Source organism: Carettochelys insculpta, chromosome 9 (genome assembly GCF_033958435.1).
Source record: "Carettochelys insculpta isolate YL-2023 chromosome 9, ASM3395843v1, whole genome shotgun sequence".
NCBI lineage: Eukaryota > Metazoa > Chordata > Testudines > Carettochelyidae > Carettochelys > Carettochelys insculpta.
Window position 1 is genome coordinate 58757099 of NC_134145.1, and position 18317 is coordinate 58775415.

The following is an 18317-nucleotide window of genomic DNA, read 5'->3' on the forward strand; positions in this document are numbered from 1 at the left end:
GGTCTTGGCTGCTGTCACGCCAGCCTTATCTCGGGGCTTGCTATTTGGCTACCCATCCAGGCACAAAATTATGTTTTTATAACGGCACTAGCGTCTCCAGCGGCGGCAGGCCCAAGTTTTGCTTTTTTTACGCGGGCGTGGCTGGCTCTTGACTAAGCGAGATTCCTGGTGCCCCACAGGCATCAGCACCTCCTATGCCTTGTGCGTCCGGTACGACGGAGTGGAAGTGGAAGAAGTGTACTGTGATGCCCTGACCCGCCCAGAACCCACGCACGAGTTCTGCGCAGGGCGAGAATGCCAGCCCAGGTGAGTGTGGCCAGTGACGCCGTGACGCCTCTCTCCGAAAGACGCCCCCACGTGCCAAGGCTGCAGCATGGCTGCAAACTGAGCGGGGTGGAAGGGGAACCGGCACAAAGAGGCGTAGGCACAACAATGCACAAGAAGCCAACGCCCAGCAGCTTTCGGGCGGCCTGGTACCAGCACGGCCGTTGCTGCTACTTGTGCTATTACACACACTAGATCTGCCACTGGGTGTCACAGCACACCCACAGTGCGGAGGCTTACAAACAAGTGGGTGGGGAACTGCCTCGGGGGGTGATTTTTCGGTGCTAGTATTGATACAGCAGAGGGAAAAGTGACCCTGGAGCTGCTCAGGCCATGGCGGCTAGCTCTGGTTGCTGGCTGGCTTTCGCTGCTTTACAGCAGACGGGAAGATCTGCCAGTGCCTAGTTGAAGGTGGCGTAACTTGTGCCTGACGTGAAAGTCCGGAGCTCCCCAGGGCCAGACACATTTGGTGTAATTTACAAGGAGGTAATTCAACCTCATGCCCTGAGGCAGCTGCAGTGACCCAGGGACTCCCGAGCTGGAGTGGTACTGCAGGCACACTGCATCCCTGCCTCCTCACTCCTACCCCAGTCCCTTTCCACAGAGCAGCTCACCCCCCCAGGGCACTTGGCCACCGATGCTGAGTGGTGGAGGCTCAGCCAGGGCTTTCCCTACTGCCCTTCTCCTCCGACTCCCACCCAGTTGCTCACAATGGGCAAGTAGCCCCTGGCTCCCCTTTGTGAGCGAGGCCGAAAAGGCCTTTATTCTCCCCCTGACTCAGCCAAACACTGTGACCGCTCAGCCCTCTGCGTCTGTGGCTCGTGGTGCTCCTGGAAATATGCAACTACCTCTGTGCCGGAAGGCGGCAGCCTCGAACCAGCACGCAACAACCCTGTGCAACAGAGTGGCTATGTCTACACGTGCACGCTACATCGAAATAGCTTATTTCGATGAATAACGTCTACACGTCCTCCAGGGCTGGCTGGCAACGTCGCCGTTCAACTTCGACGTTGGGCAGCAGCACATCGAAATAGGCGCTGCGAGGGAACGTCTACACGCCAAAGTAGCACACATCAAAATAAGGGTGCCAGGCACAGCTGCAGACAGGGTCACAGGGCGGACTCAACAGCAAGCCGCTTCCTTAAAGGGCCCCTCCCAGACACAGTTGCACTAAACAACACAAGAGCCACAGAGCTGACGACTGGTTGCAGACCCTGTGCATGCAGCATGGATCCCCAGCTGCCGCAGCAGCAGCCAGAAACCCTGGGCTAAGGGCTGCTGCACACGGTGACCATAGAGCCCCGCAGGGGCTGGCGAGCGAGCGTCTCTCAACCCCTCAGCTGATGGCTTCCATGGCAGACCCCGCTATTTCGATGTGGTGGGACGCGGATCGGCTACACGGTCCCTATTTCGACGTTGAACGTCGAAGTAGGGCGCTATTCCGATCCCCTCATGGGGTTAGCGACTTCGATGTCTCACCGCCTAACGTCGATGTTAACTTCGAAATAGCGCCCAACACGTGTAGCCGTGACAGGCACTATTTCGAAGTTAGTGCCGCTACTTCGAAGTAACGTGCACGTGTAGACGCGGCTAGTAAGGCATAGAGCAAAGGAGGACCGAGCGCCCTGGGGCAGGGCCCCTGCAGTGGAAGGCTGGCGGACACAGGAGTTAACCCCCTTACAATGTGAGAGGGGCCTGGAGTGTGGTTTTGAGGCCCACGTGCAGCCAGGCCCCTGTGCTGCCTGCGGGAGGTTGAAGAGGACGGCTCGTTAATTACTGGGGGTGATTGTCCCATGGAGCTGGCGTTTTGATTGGAGACACGTGGGCATTAGGACTTCTCACGTGCTGGAAGGAGCCTCCCCGTTGATCTTGTCTGTGGCCTCAGAGGGGCTTGTGCTTTGCATTCTCTCCCCGTGCCACCCCCCACTTGGAGATGGGAGACCAGCCGCTGGAGCGAGTGCTCCAGGACCTGCGGGGAGGGCTACCAGTACCGGACCGTGCGCTGTTGGAAGATGCTGGCTCCGGGCTTCGACAGCTCCGTTTACGACGAGCTGTGTGCGTCGGCTGGGCTGGCCAGGCCTATGGAGAGGAAAGCCTGCAAGAACAAGGCGTGTGGGCCCCAGTGGGAGCTCTCCCAGTGGTCTGAGGTATGGAGCGTAGAGACCTACCCGACGTGTCCGGGTTAAACTGGGGAGTGGCGCAGGGCCAGAGGCCTCAGTCCTATGGCTTGTGCTGAGGCGGGATCTGGGCAGTTTGCGGCACTGTTGTTAGGCTCCCCGGGGAAGTTAGCCGTGTTCCTGCCCTAACACTGCCCAGGAGCTTGGAGGCTGCTACCGCCCACCCACAGCACCAATTTGCATCATCCCTGGGAGGGCCTCAGTCATCTTAGCAGCAGAGCATCCCCGGGAAACAAACCCCACCCCCCATAATACAGCCTGGAGAGCTGAATATTCAAGGAGCTAAGCCCCCACCGCTTCCAAAGAGGTCACTGATTTTGCGTGGTTAACACCAGGGTTTCAGGCAAGCTGGGCCCTTGCATTGCTGGGAGCTGAGCGCAGGCCCGGAGCAACTCACGCCCCGCACTCAGCCCACGGGAGCATTTGGGCAAAGCATCCTGCCCGTGGCCGGCCAGCAGCAGACGTGGGGCCAGAACCCTGGTCTCCTGAGTCCCTCACCGCCGCATTGGCCACAGCTCTGCCTGGCCCTCGCGTCACCCTTGCCCTGAAAGGCACCGCTTTTCCCGCACCCCGTCACGGCCGCAGGCTGCTCTGTCTTGCAGTGCTCCGCTCGCTGCAGCAGTCGGGGGACGATGAAGAGGGAGGTTCGCTGCTCAGGCGAGCCCGAGCTGTGCGATGAGGCCCTGAAGCCGGTCAGTGAGAAGGAGTGCACCGGCTCCCCCTGTGACTGGCACTGGACGGCCTCTGACTGGGGACCGGTGAGTCCGTGCTCACTGCTTTCCCTTGCCCTGGCCTGCCGGGAGGCGGAGGAGGAAGGCAGGAGCTGAGAAGGGAACAGCAGTGAAGGTGAAATCCACCCGGCTGCCCTGTGGGAATGGATGGGAGGGGGGCCAGGATCCCTGCCCCGGCACAGATCGGGGCGCTGGAAGGCCGCTACCTGAGCAGATTACTGATTACGCGCCCCCCCCCCCCCCGCCAACCCCCCCAGCCCAGATACAAGCGGGTGGCTCAGCCTTTGCACAAACCTTCCCCGGCAGGCGCAGCCCACGCCTGGGCAAGGTCAGCTCCAAAGCCCGGGACTGTTTCCCGCTTCTGCAGCCAAGGGCTTAGGAAGGAAGCTGCTGCACCTCCTGAAATGAGGAGGCCGGGCCGAGGCGGAGAGATTCACCCACGATGGGCCAGCATCACGCCTCGGCCTAAACCGCTGGTCTCCGGCCTCCCACTCCCAGGCTCCGGCCATGAGGCCATGCTCCTGCCACGGCTGCTCAGTGCCTGGTGCTTTGACGTGTCCTTGCTTTCTCCAAGTGCTCAGGTTTGTGCGGCCAGGGCCGGATGAGCCGCGTCGTCGTGTGCCGTGACTTAGAGGGGAAGGTGATCTCAGACGCCCAGTGCGACCCAGCTGCCAAGCCCCTGGCTGTCCACCCCTGTGGGGACAAGAACTGCCCTGCGCACTGGGTGGAGCAGGAGTGGGACCAGGTAAGCCTGTAGGAGGGAGCCATGTGTCAGCACCGAGGAGCTGGGGGGGAGCCTCCTGGAGGGGCCCAGGGAGGGCTCCAAACACAAGCCCAGGGAGGGTGCAGAGCCGGGGGCATGGGCCTCTCCCTGGGGAGGAGTGGGGGTGCTGGCCCAGCAAGGGGGCCCGGAGCAGCACACAGGAGTGGGGCACATAATGAAGCAGCACCCGGTGAAACTTGCCGTCTGCTGCAGGCCAGCCGGCCCCGGAGCTCCCCACCTGAAGCCTGGCTCACCGTGGGGCGCACTCCCCAGCTCCCTGCTGGGGGTCAGCACCTCCTGGCCTCAGCAGGCGCGGAGCTCAGCATCCAGAGGAGAGGCTGGGGCGGGGGTGGGTCTCTGCAGGCAGACACCCCGTTGAGTGCTTTGGGCTCCGAGCTGCACGGCCCTGACCCGTGCTGGTACTAGAGCTCTGCTGTTAGGGGGCTGGCTAGCAGCCCAATGTGAAGCAGGGAGGGGAGTCCCAGCCCACCCCCAGCTGCTGCTCTGCTGGCTTTCCTGGGGCTCCCATCACAGGCAGGGCTGGCTTAGGAGTTGCTCTGCTCTAGCATGGTGATCCGCGCAGAGCATAGCGCGCCACAGGCCCCTCTGGTCACACTGCAGGAACAACGGGGGAGCAGGGCCCCAGATGCCGCCCCAGGCCTGGCGGGCAGCTTGTAAGCCAGGCCCTCATGATCACGGGCCAGCAGGCCTCTCCTGCTGCAGGCCCGGAGGGCCAGGGAAAGCGCACGGCACCAGCACAAGGGGCTGGGGTCCAGCCACCCCACTCCTTCCAGCACATTCTAGCTGTCGGCCCCTCGGCCCAGCCGGCCACGCGCTGCCAGCTCCCTTCACGGCCTGCTTCCCCGCGCGGCCAGAGCAGTGCAAAGGCTCCAGCCAGGCCTATGATGGCTTTGTGCCCCTGATTTTTCAGAATGGCAGCTGGGCCCCAGCCTCAGTCTCTGCCTTGTGCTGGCTTGGGGCATAGGCAGCGGCCCAACACATTTACACAGAGCAAACGGGGGCCTCTGGGGACTTGGGTTTCTCCGAAAGTACTGGGCTAACGTGGATTTGCAGTGAACTCAGGCAGGGCCATAAACCTGCCCTGGGGCCCAGCAGAACAAGGCAGGCCTTGACTGACGTAAAGCAGGGAAGCCACTTGCCAACCCTACATTTCATGCCTAGCGACCTGGGGGGGGCCACCTTCATCCCTGGCTAACACTTGGGCTCCCTTTGTGCGAGCAGCCTGGTTAAACCCACCACTGAGGGCAGGTTTGAGCTCCAGCCTCTGGGCTGGGTGGGTGCGATAAAAATGGGGCTGGTTTATTTCCCGAGTCCCATAGCCGGCCATTATACCCTCCCTCACCCCGTTTGTGGGCTGTACAATTAGCACAACCTACCTGGAGCGCACAAAGGCTGTTTCTCCAATTGCAAAACACACACACACAGAGAGAGAGAGAGAGAGAGAGAGAGAGAGAGAGAGAGAGCGAGCATGGTTCACTCCCACACTTGTGAGCTCAGCCTGGCAAGTTGGGTCCTCTCACCTGTCCCCTTCTGAGGCTGAGCTGGACTTAGTGCTCCGGACTCACTGAAGGCCGATGACGCTCCCCGCCACGTTGGCACTGCATGGTGCAGAGTGGAGCAAGCAGCACAATGGCATGCAAGAGGTGGGGGCAACCACGCTATGGGTGCAGCCCAATGCCGGACTCTTGCTACTGCCTAGGTGTGTGCTGTCCTACAAGCTAACACCTGTCCCTAGGGCTCTGCGTCGAGCGGTGCTGGCATGGCTCACATTACAACTATGCCTGCCTGGTGTCCCACCCATCCCCAGCAGGGCCCCTGAGCACTGTCACCCACCAAGGTGGCTGGCTCAATGCACTGTACTAGCCTGGCTCATATGGCCTCTGGGGTGCAGCAGGCTGTGAGTGCCAGGAACAAGCTGGCCTCTTTTGCCTGCTTTGCCAGTGCGACACCAGCTGTGGCTGGGGGGTGAAGACCAGGAGCGTGCTGTGTGCCGGCCTGGAGAATGGCGGGTTCCAGGAGTATCCGGAAAAGCGCTGCAGTGCCGCCCAGAAGCCTGAGGTGCAGGCCACCTGCTTCAGGAGGCCTTGCTCGACCTGGTTCACCACGTCCTGGTCTCAGGTAGGGTGAGAGCGGGAGGGGGGTGGGTAGCACCAGGCCTACACCCCAGAGTGCTGCAGCAGGTGCCTGAGATTCTGAGCAAGTTGCGGGTGGGGATGATACACTCTCTTTGTGCCCATGGCACAGTGTGGCTATACGGCCCCCACCGAACTGGTCCCTTCCTGCTGCTAGTGGTAGCTGGAGCTGGCTGGACCTGCTCCCATCACTGAGACTCTGGGTACAGACCTAGCAGGTGTAGGGACCCCAGTTATTACCAGTGCATTGGGTAACACCAACCTTCTTGGTGACCATCTCCCATGCGTGGCATGTGCCCACCCCTGCCAACCAGGAGCCAACATCCTTCCTGCCTTTTGCTTGAACGCGATCAGTGCATGTTTAGTACTACCGACCGGGGCTCTGCTGGCAGCCGCCGGGCCAAGAACCATGTTTGCCCCCCACAAGGGGCAGAGACAGAGCAAGCCTCCTCCACAGCCCCCCCGTGTGCTCCAGCCTTGCCCTCCGAGGGGGGAAGGGAGCTCAGTTTCTGCAACAGTTCTGTATCCATGTCTGTGCTGAGTCCTGCCCCCTCAGGGCTGCTTAGCAAGCAGGGCAGAGTGGTGGTGGGGATTTTGCAATGCCTGGGCCTAAACAGTAGGTGATGGTGTGGAACCATCACCCTGAGGCTGGAAAAGGGCTGGGAGCTTCTTTCAGTCGCCACCTGCCAGGGGCTGGGTTTGAACAAGTTCCCTCCAATGCAGAGAAAGGGTCCATTCCTCCATCCCCCAGCCTGCCCTCAGCCTCGTTCCTCCATCCCCCAGCCTGCCTTCGGCCTCGTTCCTCCACCCCCCATCCCGCCTTCGGCCTCGTTCCTCCATCCCCCCAGGCCGCCCTCAGCCTCGTTCCTCCACCCCCCCAGCCCACCTTCAGCCTCGTTCCTCCATCCCCCAGCCCGCCCTCAGCATCGTTCCTCCATCCCCCAGCCCACCTTCAGCCTCGTTCCTCCATCCCCCAGCCCGCCTTCAGCCTCGTTCCGCCACCCCCCAGCCCGCCCTCAGCCTCGTTCCTCCATCCCCCAGCCCGCCTTCAGCCTCGTTCCGCCACCCCCCCAGCCCGCCTTCAGCCTCGTTCCTCCATCCCCCAGCCCGCCTTCAGCCTCGTTCCTCCACCCCCCAGCCCGCCCTCAGCCTCGTTCCTCCACCCCCCAGCCCGCCTTCAGCCTCGTTCCTCCATCCCCCATCCCGCCTTCAGCCTCGTTCCTCCATCCCCCAGCCCGCCTTCAGCCTCGTTCCTCCATCCCCCAGCCTGCCTTCAGCCTCATTCCATACGAGCTATAAATACTAATCTTCTTTGCACCCCATTGAGTGCTGGCAGGCTGAAAGTCTTAGCCCAGGGGTCAGCAACCTTTCCAAGGCGGGGTGTTGACCTTTGACCTCAACGTGCCGCCCGAGCATCGGTGATGCTTTTTAAAGTCACTAATAGTCCTACTTACAATAGCTTCATTTGCAGATCGATGAAGAGGCCAAGCTTTACCGCTCAGGCAGGGTGGGGGGGTCAGTGGCATTAGCTGCTCTTTTGTTAAGCCACAGGCAGCCTGGCTTTGAGCACGCTCCTGGCTGCGTGGGGAGGACGGGGAAGGCTGCGCTCCAGCCTCACGTGCCGATGCAGATCGGCTTGGGTGCCACTCTTGGCACCCACGCCGGGGGCTTGCTGACTTCTGCCGTGGTCTGTCTGCCCCAGGGCCTCTTGGCAGGCATGCACACAGCTGGGACTGCCAGATATGCCAGCTCACGAGGCCAGCCCTTTTATTGAGCTTGTCCAGCTCTCAGCACGGCCTGGGGGACATGTCGGAGCTGCTAGCGTTGAGGCTGAGTGCCAGCCGGCAAAGGAAGCGCTGGCAGCTTGGGGCCAGTCAGCCCTGGGCATAAGAAAGGGCAGAAAGAAAACAGGAGGCTCCCCCCACGCTAGGCGAGAGGCTGGCCAGGACCTTGCTGTGGGTGAAGTGGGAACTCCCTCTATGGGCATCCCCTGCCTTAGGGGCCCGGAGGAGTGATGGGAGGTGGTTAGGAAGAGGCTGCTCTCACGGCTCCCCTCTCCCTCTGGCTTCCGACAGTGCAGTAAGACCTGCGGGGCTGGCCTGCGGCTCCGGGAGGTGAAATGCTACCAGGGCGAGGCCTTGGAACAGGGCTGCGACCCAGCCTCCAAACCCGACGGCAAGCAAGCCTGCCAGCTCCATCTGTGCCCCACAGACACCCCAGGTAAAAACGGGGAGGGAGATCCTTGGGCTGGCAGCTCAGGCTTGCGGGACAGGCCCTGGCTTTAACCCCCTCCATGGATGCTTTCGCCCCCCCAGCCGAAGCCTGCGAAGACAAACTGAGAGCCAACTGTGTGCTGGTGCTGAAGGTGAAGCTGTGCGCCCATTGGTACTACAGGAAGGCCTGCTGCCGGTCATGCAGGAGTCAGGCCCCCTGACCGCCACCACACCGCACTTCCCTTCCAAGGCGCAGAGGCAAGATCGCCCTAGGAACAGACTCCACAGCAAACCCCTTTTCTGCTACTGGTGCTGTTCAGCCTGGGGTGCGCCCTCCTGGAGTCAGACCCAGCTGAACATCCTGCTCTGCCGGAAAGGAGTCCGCGAGCACATGGAGCACGAATGATCCCCTCCTGCATCAATGAACCTTTTCTCGAGAAATCAGCAATGCCAACCAAGCACCCAGAGCCTGGCTGGCGTGAGACGTTGGCCCCAGCTGCCCCTCAGCGCCGAGCAGCTGCTCCTCTTCCCTGGCGGGCTCCTGATCTGTGCTGGGCCTGTGGTCAGAGCTTTAGGGCCGGGAGCAAGGAGTCCCAGCAAAAGGGGAGAGCCGCAGCTGCTCCTGGCCGAGGCCGCCTCTTTCAAACCAAAACCGCAAAAGGCCCCTCGCCAGTAAAGCGTTTCCCTATCGGTGGGTATTTGCCGCACGTGTGTGTCTGGGCCTGGAGGGGAGGGGGGTCTAGTGCAGGTGGGAGACGTTGGAGGGGTTTGCTGGCCACGCACGCTCTGGCACAGCGCCGGGTGAAACCTGCCCAGGCTGGAGCCAAGGACAGAGACCACCCACTTTGTGAGTCCAAGTACTGCCACTCTCAGACCCCTTCCTATGGCCCAGGGCTGCGTGCACCTGCTACAACCCTAAGGGGCACCTGCCACAACCCTAAGGGGCACCTGCCAGGCTTCACAACAGACCAAACTGCAGCGAGTTTCCCTTTTTTTAACAGGGATGTGACCCGCAGTGACTACAGCCTGCCAGGAGCCCAACCACCTTTGCTGGGAAGTGGTAACACTCCATGCTGGGGCCTTAGTCTCCTTGGGCTGGCCCTTCATTGCAAAAGGGCTGTGCGCACCATCTAGCCCAGGGCGGCACTTGGACCACCACAGGGCTTGTGGAGGGTTAAGTGCAGGTCCCAGCCTAAAGCTAGGACTTGAGTAAGACCAAGGAAAGCCCTTTGGGACACTGTATCACCAGGGGGAGGGACTGGTAGAGCTACTGTCCACTGGGGAGCAGATGTCATGGTTGTTATTATTGCTATCCCACCCTTAGCTGGCGTTTCCAGAGGGCATTGAAAGGGAAACTGTTATCAGGGCAAAATGGCGCTCGTTTGAGTTAAGGGACTTCTTAGCCTCAGGCTCCAGGGCGTCTCAGGCTGCAAAGTCTTTCAGTTTTAAGGCCTTGGTTCAAATGCAGGCCAGCAGGCAACCAAGGGGTCTGCCCCGAGATGGGTTGGTTCCTGATGGAGACATTTATGGCACACGCACCCACCAGCGTGCTGGGCCCTAATCTGTGCCCTCACTGGCTGTCTCAGCAGGGACGCCAAAAAAAGAAGTCAACGGGCCTGAAGCCCGACCAGTCCTAGCTCCTGCTAACACGGGTCCTTTGTTACACATCAGTCCAGCACTTTTCATGGCTTCAGACTCCTTCCTCCATCACGCTCTGTGGCTCTAAGTACTTCGGCCTAAATAGCCTGGCCGTGTACTGAACGTTCCCTCGCTCTTGTCCCTCGGGATTTGTGTGGCAGCAGAACTTAGCTTGATCTACCACCAGTTTTCACTCTCCTCCTGCACCAGGGTTCCCCGTAAGCTGAGTGCTTGGGTGGCCGCCTAGGAGAGATTCAGGTGCTGATTAGCAGAGTGCCCATCGCCAGCAGCAAGTGTTTCTACCACTGGTGGACAGCCCCTCGTGCCTTGGTGCATGCCTGGCACCATGTACTGGGGACCTTGCAACTGGCTACTATGCAAACGGAAGAATGGCAGAGATGCCTTTTTCGTAATTTTTACTTAATTTGTTATTGAAGTAAAAAAATAATCTCCACGTCCATTCTGCAGTGAGAGGAGATGGACTCGACGTTCTAGCTCAGCGGTTGTCCTGCTGTGGCCCCCCTGCTCCCAAGGAAAGTAGGCCTGGGCTCCAATCTAGCCCTAAAGAAAGGAAGGATGATCACAAGTCCCCTAACACTCTGCTCCCGATCCCAGTGGCCAGCACCAAGCAGTCACAATCTAGTGGGGTATTTTCCGTCCCCATTGCTATCATAAGCAGAATGAGTCCTAAACAAAACATTTCTCTCTTTGCCAGACGCTGCCAGGGGGCCTTCCAGGCTCTGCACACGGCAGAAGATGGAAGCTTTAGTTCTTTAATGGTGGAATTTTCTTTTGTCAATAAAAACTGGAACTTTTAACTGCTTCTAAATGAAAATTACTCTTGGAAAAAAAAAGTCTCTGAAGGTTAGAGGTTTGTTTCTGGCAGAAGTGGGATCATCATCTGCATTGGTAGCTTAAGTTAGTAATTTTAATAGTCCCTTCCCCGCAAATAATTATCCAAAGGGATATCGAAGAAGAAGTTAGTTATTCTATTTTACATTCTAACACAGACACTAGAATTCAATTGCACCTAATATGATAAGAGAACAAAACGATCCGCTTCTTGGTTTATTTACTTCTCCGGTAGCTTTTGTCAAGGAAGAGCGTTAGGACTCCTGGCACTTGGGCTCTCTCTCTCTCTCTCTCGTTTCTAATGCCACAGCCATTGCTGCAGCCAACAGCTCCCAGAATGCTGCCTCGCCCTGAGTATGCTCAGTTCATCCATCCAGGAGGCCAGTGGTATTGCCTTGGAAAGTGACAAGTAGGGTTTGGTCAGTGTAGATACCAGAGATCTCACTCAAGGGAGGCTGGAGAATCACAAGAGAGTCTTGATAACGAAGTTTGTACTGTACATAGCCCTCATTAGACAAGTCCCTTCGACAGCTGAATAATAATTACACTTATTTGGGGTTCAGAGATCACCACATTCGACCTCTTCATTCAAATGTCCCACAAAAACTTACAATGATCTGGAGAGGTCAAATCCAGGCCCAGGCTGGGTCTCTGACTTGGCTGTCCATGTTTGTCTAAGGGTTCCTCGCCATTGCAAGAAATCCCACCCAAAGAAATGATGCCCACAGCCCTCAGCGGCCAGCACGGTGGCACGCCCTAGTAGATAGGGACAAGACTGCTCACACATCTGTACTAATAGCCCTCGGGTTGCGGAGAGCGCCGTGGCGGCTCATCGGGTAACTCTGGAGGTTTGCCATTGGGAAGGGCGGCCCCATCTCCTGGCAGCACACGGGCGTGTAGGGGACCCGCTCGCCCCCGTTCCGCACCATGTCAGCGGTCCGTATGTAAAAGGGTGAGCCGCAGGGGGAACAGGTAGGGCAGCGGTTCTGAGCCCTCTGCTGGGTAAATTCGTGAGGTGGCGGCACAGGGCTTCCCTGCCCATCCACGATAGGAGCGTTGCAGGCATTGCAGGTGGGGAGGTGCGAGTGAGGGGGAAAGTCTGGCTCCTCCTCCTCCTCCTCCTCCTCCTCCTCTTCCTCTGCAGATTCATCTTTCTTGCAGCAATAATACTACACACAAGGGAAAGGCTCGGGTTAGCAGGAGGACGGCGTGCTGCTCAGCTGTGTTTGTTCACAAAGGCCTGTAGAGACTCTCGCTTGCAGTCTCGGACGTAGGCTACATCTGAAGACATTTTTAGGATTCACGGGCATTCTTAAATGCGTTCCCCCCTCCCCAGTAGTTCTTCAGCACCAAAAGGCTCCCCTTCAGCCGGGGCTGAAGAACAATGGTCAACTCCTGGGAATTCCATTCTGCTCAAGAGAGCCCTTGGAATCACTGGGGCTCGATTGCCAACAACCTCCACTCAATGTTCAAAAGAAGCAAAACGGAATGCTAGGAATCGTTATTAAAAAAAAAAAAAAAGATAGAGAACGAGACAGAGAATATCTTAATGCTGCAATGTAAGTCCATGGTACGCCCTCAAATATATATCTTGGCACTGGAAAAAGTTCAAAAGAAGGCAACAAAAATCGTTAAGGTATGAAACGGCTGCCATATGAAGATAGAGTAAAGGAGATGACTAAGAGGGGGATATGCTAGAGGTCTATAAAGACATGACGGGTGTGGAAAAAGTGAATTAGGAAAAGTTATCTACTGGTTCCCATTCCAAAAGACCTAAGGGTGACCAAGTGAAAGCCACGGGTAGCAGATTTAAAACAAAAGGAATTTTTTCATCATGCAGCATATGATAGCAGCCTGTGGAACCCCTTGCCGGGGGATGTTATAAATAAAATTGGAGATACACATCTCCTAGAACTGGAAGGGACCTTGGGAGGTTATCTAGTCCAGTCCCCTGCCCTCTTGGCAGGACCAAGCACCATCCCTGCCGTCTTCTTACCCCAATCAGCCTCACAACCCTGGGTTTAGCAGGCCAATGCTCAAACCATGTTGTAAAGCCCTAGTCTTTACTAGGGTTCAAAAAGAACTAGGCAAGTTCATGGGGGTTAGATCCATTGGTTGCGACGAGCCAGGATGGGTAGGAATGGTGTCCCTCGTCTCTGTTTGTCAGAGGCTGAAAATGAATGACAGGAGAGGCATCATTCAATGGCTACCTGTTCTGTTCACTCCCTCTGGGGCAGCTGGCATTGGCTGTTGTTGGCAGACAGGACTCTGAGCTAGAAGGACCTTTGGTCTGACCCACTATGTCCATTCTTGTGTTCTCGTCCATTCAAGATGAGCTGTAAAGAGCTTACCAACATAGGCAAGGTCATACTGGGTCAGACCAAGTCCAGCCAACCCGTATCCTGTCTTCACAGAGTGGCCAATGCCACATTCCCCAGAAGGAATTTACAGGAGAGGCAGTCCTCAAGTGAGCCATCCCATCACCCATTCTCAGGTTCTGGCAAACGGAGGCTAAATGACAATATCCCTGTCCCTTTTGGCCAATAGCCATTGGTGGGCCTATCCTCCATGAGCTTATCTAGTTCTTTTTTGAACCCTGCTATAGGCTCGGTCTCCACACTATCCTTTGACAAAAGAATTCCACAGGTTGACTGTGCGTTGTGTGGGGAGACATCTCCTTCTGTTGGTTTTAAACCAGCTGCTCATTAATTTTGTTTGGTGACCCCTAGTTCTTGTCATAGAATCATAGAACAATAGAGGTGGAAGAGACCTAAAAAAAAAAAAAAAGCCATCAAGTCCAGCCCCTTGCCCTAAGCAGGACTAAACCCATCAGATCAGCCCAGCCAGGGCTTTGTTGAGGCAAGACTTAAACACCTGCAGGGTGGAGACTCCACTACTTCCCTGGGTAGACCATTCCAATGCTTCACCACCCTCCTAGTGAAAAAGTTTTTCCTCATGTTCAACCTGGACCTTCCCAACCGCAACTTGAGACCATTGTTCCGTGTTCTGCCATCCGTGACCACTGTGAACAGCCTCTCTCCAGCCTCTTTGCAACCTCCCTTCAGTAAGTTGAAGGCTGTTATCAAGTCCCCCCTCAGTCTTCTCTTCTGCAGACTAAACAGTCCCAATCCCCTCAACCTTTCTTCATAAGTCATATGCTCCAGCCCCCTATATTTTGGTCGGCCTCCGCTGAACCCTCTCCAGTGTATCCACATCCTTCCTATAATGGGGGGCCCAGAACTTGTGTTAAGGGAAGGAGTAAACAACACTTATTAACTTCCTCCACACCAATCACAATTTTTATAGACCTCAAGCATAGTCCCCCTTGGTCATCTCTTTTCCAAGCTGAGAAGTTCCCTTCTTACTATTCTTGGCTCATACAGAAGCCTTGGGACGCTGGCCTTGGGGAGCCACCTTCCCATGCCACGGAAGGAAAGGTGGTGTGGTAAGACCCCACTGCCTCCAGCAGGGGACCTCCAACAGCCTATGAAACCCTTAGGTCCATGGAGGATCAGAGTAGCATAAGAGAACTTGAACTCTGCCTGAGCCCAACACTTCTGCCCCTTGCTCAGCAGCATGCCCTCTGCTTTGGGGGAGAGGCGGCTGGCACAGGAACGAGCATCACAGGCTTTTACAGCACTGCAGAGACCACCTCCACCAAAGAAGTCCTCTGCTGACCACGCCCCGGTAGAATTCCGCTGTTTTGTGCCACCCACGTAGCATGAAGTAGCGCACATGGAACTGAAAAAGGCGGTCTGGAAAATTGAGGCAGCCTAGCTGGGGACCAGTGGGGAGCCCTGCCTCCTCCCCGAGCGTACAGGCATGACGTCACTTCAGTTTATACAAAGGGTTTTCGAGCTCATCTCCATTGGAAAAACCCAGTGGTTTACTTTATGGGGGAACTGTGAAGCCAGAACCTTCCCTCCCCAATTTGGGAGGGCTACAAAAGCCTCAACCTCCCCCACGCAAGCTTTGCACCCGGCACCAGGAGACAGGCAAAGAAATAAAGCCTTCGCTCTGTGGAGCTCCCTGGGAAAGCTCTGACATTGGCACTACGCCGTTCCTGGCTGCAGTGGGGTATAGGCAATGCACAGCCGTGCTCCTGAAACTCACCTGCGTGGCCCAATGATGTGCAAAGCACAGGTTCCAGACCCCCCCGAAGAGCAGGTACGTACCTGTAATCTACAGTAACAGAGCACAGCAATAATACATAGGAGGATCACTGTCGCAAGGATTCCGCCGGTGATAACAACAGTGCCCGCTGTCATCCGACCGATTCTCCATCAAACTCTGAAAGGCAGCGCGAGCAAAGGAGTGGGTTAAACTCGAGGGAGTGAGTAGCAACGGTCAGTTTCTGCAGTTAATGTTAGGGGATTTGGCAATTGCTGCATCCAGGCAACCGCTACGGACTTTACATAGGGGCAGCCAGGGGCTGCAGACTCGAGCTCAGGGAGTTCCCTGTGCACGTGGGAGAATGAATGGTGTTAATCAAAGAAAACGCCTGCAAAATAAGGGTGGAGAGGAGCATTGGGGCCAATTAAATCCAGCTTTCGAAGACCAAGAAAGAGGGTGGTGGGAGATCCTCTCCTTGTAGCTTGCACTCGCATATCCCTTTTCAGACAGGTGTCTCAAAGTTCTTAAGAGACACCAATTGACCTTTGGAGCCCACTGCCCCATCTTATAGGTGGGGGAACCAAGCTGGAAGGATTTACCCAACAAGTCAATTGACCCATTCAGGGACAGACCCCTAAGTTCTGGGTCTCCAGGTTTCAAATGCAGCCTCTAGGTGGCACTAATTCCACAGCACACAGGCTGGGAGGCTTTATCCTTAAGTAGATTTTGGCTGATGCTCTTACAGATACATGAGCCGCATTTTTTGCATCCATTTAGTGGATCAGCAAGTTTCCAGCTGAAAAATACAGGGCTGATCCTCAAAAAGCAGTACCCTCCACAGCATGACCTGCCTGGTCCAACTGCAGGTGGCTCCGGCCCTGAGGCTACGAATGAAGTTCAACTGCATGAAGCATTTCCGAGAAGGAACAAGGACAAACATCCCTCCAGCATGAGCTTCAGTTGTGATTGGAGGAGCACGAAGGAGGATATGAACCTTGAGCTCCAGCGGGGAAAGTCTAAAGGTACAGCCTAACTTGGCCTTTGCAAACCCAGACTCCAGAGCGCAGCAGGCTCTGAGACAGCTCTGGAGAAAGCCTTCAGCCCCTCTGCAGTAGCTCAGCACTTTCCAACATTAAAAAGCCTGGTATGGAAGGGAAGCCAGTGCAAAGAGGGCACCAAGCGGGTAACATGGCTGAAAGAATTAATACACGGTACTTACTTCACTGACAGGTGCTTGGACCTGCATGGGACAGAGAGGGGAGAGAGAGAGAGAGAGAGGGATTAGACCATGTTAATTCATTGCACAATAACTTCTCACCAGCCCGCAAGGGGCAATTATTCAAATCTGGACAGGCAGGTGCTGGGTGTTTAACGCCTGATTTCTAGCAGTGGTGAGCGCCAACAACTCCTGTTGAAGTCAATGGTCACTGGAGATGCCAAGCTCCTCTGAGAATCAGGCCCCTCACTAACTTAATCCCAGTGCTGGGTCTAAGGATTAATGGTCGGCGACGGGACAATGCCGCAGACTCCAGGGACCCAGGCCCTGGGCCAGCTGAAGGGCGCCAATTGCCTCTTGTCTGCGCTGCAGAAATTCGCAAGGAAGCCTTGCAGCTCCATTGCCCATCTCATTCTCTGCCACGGCCTGGGAGCATCACACCACGTGGCCAAGGATTCCGGTCCCTTCTGCTCCCTGGGGGCTCCTATCTGGCAGGTCTAGTTGGGCTGGACTCAAGGGCCAGGAGGATAGTGCACTAGCCATGTGTCCATTTCTGTGCATTGCTGGGCTACCTTGCAAACGTGAGCGGGACAGGCAGAGCCCACCTAACCCCCGGCCCCACTGGTACTCACCTTCTACCCCAGCCCAGCCCGCAATGCTTCGAGCCCCAGTGCAAGGCCTCGCTGCTCAGCCTGTCTCCCTGCCACTCGGACGTAGGCAACAATGCAGCATTTTGGGGGTTCAACAAAGGCCTCAGCTGCTGAAAAGCATTTCAGTGACTCCTGCCTGACGGCTGCCACAACGGAACTGGCGGCGTTGCAGCCCAGCTCTCAAAGTTCCTCTACATCTCTGCCGGTGTCCCCCACCCAGCACCTCTAGGAGTCAGGTACTACTACCCTTGTTGGGTGGGTGGGGGAGAGGCTCAGAGTCACACACAGGGAGTCACGGGGTGAGGGGATAAAAATTAATTATTAAAAAAAATTGGATTTTTTGATTAAATCACATTTTTAAATAAAATACTCCTTTTTTCATTGAAAAACAACAGGTACGGTTAAATGCAATCACAAACATACTACACCTACATGTACAGTCTCAGAAAAGTGAATTAATGGCTCTAGCCGGTCTGGCCAAACTACCAGCTCTTGCTTCTTGGAAGATCTGCGCTTTCGTTTTCTGTTTCTCAGCAAACTGAAGTAACATGGATAAAGGCACACAGAGGCGGGATAGGATGGGTTTTGTCCCTGCAGATGTGGCAGCAGAGCACAGCAGTGGAAATAGTTAAGACAATGTGTGAAAGACGGAGAGACAATATATAAGAAAGGACGGAGACAAATGTAGGAAGAAACAGTGGAGTGCACTAGAAAGAAAAAGGGATGGGGTGCGTGTGTGTGCACACACACACACCCTCTCTCTCTTATAATCGCCCAGAGAAGGTGTCATGGTGTGTAGTCTCAAAGACACACAATCTGGGAATAGTCCTTGAAAACATTCCTTTCCTGGGTGAAAAGGGAAAAAAAAAAACTTGGCAAATGTAAGCAGTGCCACAAGATCATGCGCGGCTTAGATGCAACAATGAAACACCATAAGGAGAGCGGCTTATGGGGAGAAAAGGATGGGGCTGAAGATGTGGATATGGCTGAGCGGATCAACTGGTTAGTAATGTAAATAATTCACTTTGCAATGCAGCATTCTTCTAGACTCTCTCTCTGCCTTTTAGCATAAGTGTGATTTGACAAGTGAAGTCCCCAGGTGTTTGCTGTGTCGGATGTTGCTAGGAAAAGACAGTTTAGCTTAGAATCCTTACGGCTTCTTTAATTAGTTAACTCAGTTTACAATCTCTCTCTCTCTCTCAAGTAGACAGCACAGAAAGCTGCAGTAAGAGACATCAGCAATTACCAGTTGCCACTGAGTGTCATTTTCTTTTATGTTACCTAATACATGCCCCTTCTTTTGGAACATCCTGGCCACAGACTATACGGGTGATGCCATAAATCTATTCCCTAATTTACCACAGCATAACTCAGCTTTTCCAAGGGCTCCCCCTTTTTATACTTGTTTGGTCAAAAAAAAAAAAAAAAAGTGCCAGAGAGTTCAATGGGGCTTGCTCCAAATTTTACTGCACTCTAAGTAAAGTCAG

General features: G+C 55.9%; 2 protein-coding genes across 7 annotated transcripts in view; one reads left to right on the forward strand and one right to left on the reverse strand.

Annotated features, from left to right (window-relative positions):
* The window catches only part of LOC142017614 (ADAMTS-like protein 2), a 40947-nt gene extending 30148 nt beyond the window's left edge, over positions 1-10799 (forward strand). For 3 of the 6 annotated variants that reach the window (XM_075002668.1, XM_075002672.1, XM_075002671.1), the window contains 7 exons: positions 180-306; positions 2258-2471; positions 3104-3259; positions 3807-3977; positions 5958-6134; positions 8224-8368; positions 8464-10799. In XM_075002668.1, coding sequence (XP_074858769.1) covers positions 180-306; positions 2258-2471; positions 3104-3259; positions 3807-3977; positions 5958-6134; positions 8224-8368; positions 8464-8582 — 1109 coding nt within the window. In that variant the 3' untranslated portion in view covers positions 8583-10799. Of the gene's footprint in view, positions 1-179; positions 307-2257; positions 2472-3103; positions 3260-3806; positions 3978-5957; positions 6135-8223; positions 8369-8463 lie in introns of those variants that run through there. The other 3 variants (XR_012646560.1, XM_075002669.1, XM_075002670.1) reach the window with 3 other exon arrangements.
* Positions 10800-11145: 346 nt separating this feature from the next.
* On the reverse strand, positions 11146-16199 carry LOC142017951 (protein FAM163A-like). The gene is made up of 3 exons (XM_075003306.1): positions 16184-16199; positions 15027-15141; positions 11146-12020 (listed from the first exon to the last, which is right to left on the reverse strand). Exons 2-3 carry the CDS (start codon positions 15117-15119, stop codon positions 11631-11633), a joined length of 483 nt encoding a protein of 160 aa, XP_074859407.1. The 5' UTR covers positions 15120-15141; positions 16184-16199; the 3' UTR covers positions 11146-11630.
* Between the last annotated feature and the right edge of the window lie 2118 nt (positions 16200-18317).

Bases quoted from the DNA above. Each gene is read 5' to 3' on its own strand.
- LOC142017951 (XM_075003306.1), bottom strand. From the start codon at position 15,119: ATGACAGCGGGCACTGTTGTTATCACCGGCGGAATCCTTGCGACAGTG. The intron at 12,021-15,026 runs GTACGTACCTGC...CCTTGTGTGTAG, and splicing joins TCTGTTACTGTAGATTACAG to TATTATTGCTGCAAGAAAGA.